At 32.8% G+C, this 7,817-nt stretch overlaps 1 protein-coding gene across 1 annotated transcript; it reads right to left on the bottom strand.

The window, feature by feature from the left end:
• Positions 1-737: 737 nt before the first annotated feature.
• On the bottom strand, positions 738-2,339 carry B0H65DRAFT_439639 (uncharacterized protein; the record flags this gene model as incomplete). Its single annotated transcript, XM_062825431.1, has 4 exons — positions 738-1,023; positions 1,133-1,214; positions 1,659-1,668; positions 2,316-2,339. The coding sequence occupies 4 exons, from the start codon at positions 2,337-2,339 to the stop codon at positions 738-740; spliced, it is 402 nt and encodes a 133-aa protein (XP_062683922.1).
• Between the last annotated feature and the right edge of the window lie 5,478 nt (positions 2,340-7,817).

Genomic DNA, 7,817 nt, shown 5'->3' with positions numbered 1-7,817 from the left:
CTTATCTTACGATTACTTCTTACTATTAAAAATCGCCGAACGAATATTAAACTCAATATCGGAGGCGACCTCCTTATAATTAAAAGCCGATAAATCGTAAAATATTATTATATTATTTAATTAAATAAATTTACGTAAATATTAAAGAATATATTATTGCGCCGTAATTAAATTCTTAGAGCGAAGAGGAGGTCTACCGTTAAATTCGGGAAAGAAAGGGAAATTTCCTAAACCTAAGGTACTCTGTATAGTAATAGTAATCGAAAGTAACATAATTATACGGTTACTATTTTATATTATAGAACGAAAAGTTCGGTTAAGTATTAATATTAACCTAATTATTATGTACCGAATTAAAATAAATAAGAAGTTTAAATTAAAGGACCAATTATACTTTAAATAAAAGTATTTAAAGCGCCGGACAACCGGTTCGGACGGTTATTAAAAGGAAGTAATAGTAATACTCTACGTTTCCCGGCTACCTTATTACGCTAGAAAATATCTTTATCTTTATTGAAAATATATTAGGTTTCGAAATTATAAATCAAGTTAAATTAATTATAATATTAATCGATTACAAGACGTTAGCCTCGCAAACTTCGCAATCCTTCCGAATTAAGATCCCTTTTAATAACTTATATCTTATTAATAATAGGGGTAGTATTATCGGATATATTTTTATTAATATTATATAAGCATTTTAGACAACGTTAAAAGGGTTAATAGCAGGATACCTTCTACTCGCAAATACTTTTTACTCTTCTCAAACTCGGAAATACAAGGCTCGACCGTACGGCAGAAACAAAGACCTCCAACAATATAGCTTCTTCCCTACCCTCAGGCGCAACTACTCTTCGCATAGCCATCTCAACAAAACCTCCCTTTAACGCAGATTTTGAACTTGCGCTAGAGGAGTAGTCGTACAGAAGATAGCCGGATAACAGCTCCCTGCCCTCAGGCACAACTGCTCTTCGCAAGGCCGTCTTACCAGAACCTCCCTTTAACGCAAACTTTAAGCTTGCGCTAAAGGAGTGGTCGTACAGGAGTGGTCGTACAGGAATAGTCGTACAAGAAATAGCCGGATAGCAGCTACCAATTCTTCAACTAATCAATCTTCTTATATAAAACATACCCAACCAATAAAATTCTAATCTCGGAGGTCGCAGTCGAAAGGATAAAATATTCGAATAAATTATCCCGGGCCGGCCCGCGCCCTATTAGCGACAACTAGAATCGTATCGACTACGATATTAAAACTACACGGAGGCTTAACGGAGTTCTCATCCTCAATTTTTATATTATAAGTAGCGAGGCACTTAATATTAACCTAATCGCTCTATAACGAACTAAAGTCCTCCTCTTTTTAATCCTAGAATAACGAAAGTTCCGATTAATATTATAGAACGGCTTCGGCCTTTTTAAAAACAGCGCAATCGTATTACTTTACTTTTCGAAATCGGCCAGCTAATAGGGCCCTGCTAGACGGGCACTAGTCCTTTGGCTCGACGGGCACTAATACCCCTGGGGGTTAGGGTACTCTATATGTAAATATCAGGGTGTATTTTTAGTAATACAGTCCATAGTGTTGATAGCTATATAAAAGACGGGTCGTGCCCGCAAGCCGCCTAGCCCGCCTAGACCCAGCCGTACGTACGTACCTCCCTTTTTCTAATATATTACTAATATTATTATGGCTAGTTAATAAAGATTATAGAATCAATTAAGATATTGCACTCGATAGAAATCTCTATACAAATTAATGTATATTAATTCTAGACTATTTTGAACAGTATTTATAGATAATGGGCTATGGTATTAAAGTGCGCTAGCGGTTATTCGAGTGTATTAGAGGTCTGGAGTATACTAGAGGCTTAGAGTATTCTAGGGGATTTATATATATAATAATAAATAAATTACTAGAATTTCGTTTTTGAGCCCTCTTATTTATAGACCTAGTGCTTTAGTAGTCGGCTTAGAGATTCTATTACTCCTTGTCCTCTTTAGAGCCCGGGTTAGCTCCGAGGTAAACGAACGTATTGTAGTAGCCTTCTTGCGAGCGGGCGGTTCGTTTTTATCGGAGGAGGAAGTAAATGGATCGTTTGATTCTCTTCCCTTATCCTCCTCTCCTCCCTTGTCCTCCTTTCCTCCCTTATCCTCTTTTTTGTCCCTATTAATTGCCTCCTCCTCGTTGTTATTCCCAAATGCTAGAGGGTCGGTTGAGCTTAACAACTGGCTATTTAATTCGTTTTCGGCCCTCTCCGCTATAGAAGAACGTATTGTAGTACGTTGATTGCGTGTAGGGAGTTCTTCATTACCGGAATCCTCCTCGTCCTCTTCATTTAATTCCTATTAGAGAAGTAGCGCCGTATATTTTGTTTTAATTATGGGGTGTTACCCTTTAGTAGAGGTAGCTTCGTTATAGCCTTCTCTTTACCCTTTTATTTACCCCCTTTCTTTATAGCCTTCTCTTTTTATTTACCTTTCTTTATAGACTTCTCTTTACCCTTCTTTATTTTCTTGGTCTTTTTGGGAGTAAGGGGGATGGCGTACTTTATTGGTATAGTAACCGCGGTATTTGCTTTAGGGCGGCCTCGAAGTCGCTTAATAATTTAGATATATAGGTCGTCTTTATCAAAGAATTTCTAGAGGTACTAATATTTATAAATATAGCTAAGCCGAAGCGGTAGATCGGTTTCGAGGAGGCTATAAATATTATAGCGGTAAGGGATATTATATTATTGAATAGTATTATAATTGTTTACTTTAAAATAGTAGAAATTCGTGTTAGGGTTTTCCTTCTTTCGATCGAAGGCGATTTAGATATATCAATACTCGTAAATAAGAAGGTTTAAATATTTGTAAGAAACTTTTATTATTATAATTCTTATTTACGGTCGGCCTATAAAGGTATTTTTAATTCTGGTTTCTTCGTTAGCTATTTTGTATTCCTAACCCTTCTTTTATTTAGTAATTATTTTTTTGGATAGTAGCAACTAGATTATAGAAGTTTGAACGGCTTGTAAGGATAAAGTTTTTAATATTTATATTAATTAATTCGGTAGGGGAGGTAACGATAATATTGAAGTTGAAATATTTGTTAATAAAATAGCGTGCCTATTATTGTCTGATAGGCATTTAGACCTTCTAGAGGTGATGTAGAATTAAAAGTTGATTTGAGAATTCCTCCTTGAATGCTTACTAAATATCCTAGAGTTTTACTTTAATTTTTGAAGATATAATGACCTTCTATATTTCGAATATACCTATTAGGGTATAGGGGGTAGCCTTTTTGACGGGATTATTATTATTGTGATAATTACTTATAATTTGAGTGGCCTTTAAACGGGTAGTACGTAATTTTATTTAATTTATTATATTAAAGTTAATATTTTTTCCCTCCTCCTTATTTAATAAGAATTCCTTATTATTAGAGTTATCTTCGTCTTTCTTTCCCCTCTGCTTCTTTTTACTATTGGATAGTACGTTTTTATACATATAAAATATATAGAGTTATTATTGGACGTTAGGGAATACTTCTAATATAGTTAATTTTATTTCTTTATTATAATTAATAAGAATAATATTAGGCTTAGGGATTTTATAGCGCTAGCGTAAATTTTAGATACTTTGTAATAAGAAGATAAAGGCCTTTTTTCTTTTATTATTAATAAAGCTAAAAATAGAATTGAATATTATATTTACGTTAATTATATTAGTGATTTGTATAAAGGGGAACTATAAACGGTTAGTTGAATACGTATTATTTATATTTATAATTTCTACGTAGTACTTTATTATTTCTATCGTAATATTTAATCTCTATACGAAAATAACAAACCGCTTATCCCTATCGTAGATAGTTTATAGAATTTTATTCTTATTAAAATTTTGAATAAGAATGGCGGTCAGTTTATAGCTATCGAAAAATTCGGTACGTAGTCGAATCCTTACATTATATATATCCTTCCTCGTAAAGAATGTATTTAGGAATTATTCGTCAATTATAGCACTAATTTCTTTTAGCTCTAATAGTACTATAGCGGGAGGTAGTTTCGATAATTTTACGTATTTCGTTCGTAAGCTTTATTTTATAAATTTAGGGATAGGCAATACGGTAAGAAAGTAGGTAATTATAGGCTTAATAAACTTTATTTCTATTTATTCGAAATATTTCATCATAGTCTTTATTCTTTTTAATAAAAGTACGCTAATTGTAATCATATTTACGGTTAATAATTTTACGCAAATTATTTAATTTAAATAGGCGCGGCTTACTATATTAATTATAAAATAATTTGTATCGAATATATTTACTATCGACCTTAATCTTCCTATTGCAACGGATAATTACTTGGCCGTATAGACTAGTAAATTCATTGATTTGATTTTAATACTTTTAAATAGTTTTGTAGCCGTTTGTGATACCGTTGGGGGGATTTTCGAATTTATAAACCTATCCTTCGTTTTATTATTTATAGTATTTATTATTATCGTTAAATCGAGGGCGCTTAAGACTAAGAGCTTGAGAAAATTCGGTAGGAGTTTGGGAAGATTCGGTAAGAGCCTGGGAAAATTCGGTAGAAGTTTAGAGAGATTCGGAGGCTTTGTCGGGAAGTGGGCGCGCACGTATAGGCTTAGGAGGGAGATTGTGAAGGTTAGGGAATTCCTTATTATCGCTATTATTATCGCTTGAATCGTTAAACGAAATTATAATCGCTATAAATAGTTAGCTTATAGAATTAATTATACGCTAGCGATTTAATTAATCTTATTAGCGATTCATTTCGTTGATATTTGGCGATGGAGGCTATCTTGAAAGGGTAGAAATTTAAAATCGCTAAATTTATATATTTGGTACGTACAATTGGGTTTGGGCGGCTAGTTGGGCTAGGCGGCTGGTTGGGCGGCTGGCGGGCACGACTTATATTTTTACGACTATTAATACTATAAGCGGTATTACGAAATTATATGGCCCAAATTCTGACCATAGAGAACTCTAACCCCTAGGGGTATTAGTGCCCGTCGAGCCAAAGGACTAGTGCCCGTCTAGTAGGGCCCAGCTAATATTATACCGTAAGAAGAAGGGCCCGCAATCAAAATACCCTTAAATTCCTACATTTAATTAGACTTCTTCTCGTAACCTCTTACTTTATAAGGAAGAATAATTCGTTTCGTCGTTAAATATATAGTCGAAAATTTTCTCGACAATATAAATAAACATTATACTCTAATCGAAGGGGGGGAATTAATTTCAATTTAAAAAGGTTATAAACACCCCATTCCGCAATTACTTTTTATTATTAAAAGTCGCTATAAGTATTATATATTTTACAGACTTTTTATTATGAAATTATTTCGGGGGGTACTAGAATTAGAAAAAGGCCGGCCACGCTTTTTAATTTTCTATATTATAACGGAAACTTCCAAAATCTTCTCCCGGCTATTAATTTTTATAAAGTACTCCTTAAATTTTTTATATTGCGTAAATATAAATAAATATATTATCGCACCACAATTTAAATAGGAAAATTAATAGTAGGATATAAGTATCGTTGAATTTAAATTCCTATAATCCTTTTAATTCCTAATAATTTCGACTTTAGCGTTTATATTAATTAATTACGCTACGTAGTATATGTATTGCGCTTTAATCGAAGCGGGGGAATTAATTTCAATTTAAAAAGGTTATAAACGCTTTATCCTACGATTATTTCTCACTATTCGATATCGGAGGTAGCCTCCTCATTATTAAAAGCCGATAAGTTATAAAGTTTACTTTAAAGTATCTTTAAACTCCTAAATTTAAACTTCTTCTTATAACCTTCCTACTTTACGAGAAAAAATAGCCCTCGTCGCCAAGGGTTAATAAGTTATAGAAAATTAAACGTCGGAGAAAATTATAAATACATTATCCTATAATTATTTCTTACTCTTCGAAATAACCGAACGAGCGTTAAATTCAATATTAGGGGCGGCTTCCTCATTTTAAGAGCCGATAGGTTATAAAAGATTAGAATATATTATCGCACTATAATTTAAGCTCCTACTAACTCCTAACAATTTCGATCTTAGCTTTATACTATTAGGTTTAATTTACAACGAAGGTAGTTTGCAATAAGGGCGGGACGCAATACAACAGCTACTAATAATACCTAAAGTTAGTACCCCACTTTTTAACGCGCTTAGGCTAATATTCCCGCTATATCGGTCGCTATATAATATTAATAATAACGAATATTAAAGAAATAAACAAAGGGGAAATATAAAATTACAATAATTAATAATTAATTGATAAGGCTAGTACTGAGGATATTATATAATAATCTTTTTAGGTAGTTTGGTTTTTTTAGGGTAGAGGGGGGAGGGTTTTAATAAGCTGCTGGATACTATGGGTATTATATAATATATAAATATAGGAAATAATCATACTAATCAAAGTAGACTTTGAAATATATATATACTTAAATATATATAGTATTAAAATCCAGGGTGGTTAAAGAAGGTATAAGTATACGGCTACGTCTAGGGCGAGGCGGAGTAATATTATCGGCAATATTATCGTTATAATAAATAACCTGGCGATTGCTATATTAGTAGGAACGACGAAATATAGGGGGGGTAGTCTATATAATAGAATTTAAAGACTTAATACCCCGGGAATTACGGCCTTTACCCTTACCCTTACCCTTATTGCAGCCACGGGGGTAGCGAGGATTAATAATAGAATTATTATTATTATTGTCTTTATCCATATTAGTACTCAGGCCCTAATTGACTAGAACCTAACGTTATTTCTGCTTACTAAGGGGGCGGCCTAATTATTGGATTTCATAGCGTAAACCCGATAATAACTATAACTAAAACGAGGGCTACAACTAAAACGATGGCTGGAACTAAAACTATAACTAGAACTAAGGCTATAACTGGAACTAAGGCTATAACTACGATTCCAATTGTACCCGCAATCGTTATATCTCTTATTCCATCTATTAAACCTATATCAGAGTCACAAAACCAATAGCAGCAATATTACCGCCTTATCCATAACGACTATAGGGTATCGGTAAGGATCAAAAAGGCTCGGGAAAGGGGGAAAATTAACGAGTCTTTTTCGGACTACTAATACCACCGCTACTACTAAATATCCTATTAACTATATTAAATATAGCAGGCTACTATCTACCTACGTTAGAATAAGTATTAGGCTTCTTCGGGGGGGGCCTTTTCCCTAATAATCGAATATTTGAATATTATACTAATTTAAGCAACCTTCTTTAGCTTCTTAACTACAACCTCCAATGATTTTATAACAAAATCAACCTTATCAATATACTTAAACTCCTTATAGAATCCCAAATCATCGAACATTTTATTATACATCTCCCGCAAATTCCTATTTTTTATCTATAATTCCCGTAGTATACTTTCGTGCATCTCTACTTCGGATTTCAAAATCCTAAATTATATACTATTAAAATTACAAACTATGGTCTTAAGGTAGAAAAACGCTATACCCTTCTTATTTTAAAAAGTAATATAGTAATTAATATATAACGTAATAAAGGCGAAGTTTAAAATACAAAATTAGTAAGTAATCTACGGCTCTATTTACGTTCGGAATTAATCTTAATCGGCTTCGTTAATTATATCCAATTCTATTAAATTTAGAACATCGATAATAATACTTCTAAATTGTTTGGTATATATCTTAAGTCTACGGACCGAAATAATAGGCAAGTAATGTAATATTCCGATATTTAAGTGGTATAGATATTATTATACAGATACTAGGGTCGATAATAGTTCCCTATACTTAT

This window comes from Neurospora tetraspora, assembly GCF_033439725.1.
Source record: "Neurospora tetraspora strain CBS 560.94 chromosome Unknown B0H65scaffold_2, whole genome shotgun sequence".
Lineage (NCBI taxonomy): Eukaryota > Fungi > Ascomycota > Sordariomycetes > Sordariales > Sordariaceae > Neurospora > Neurospora tetraspora.
This window is presented reverse-complemented; position numbering and strand designations above follow the sequence as displayed.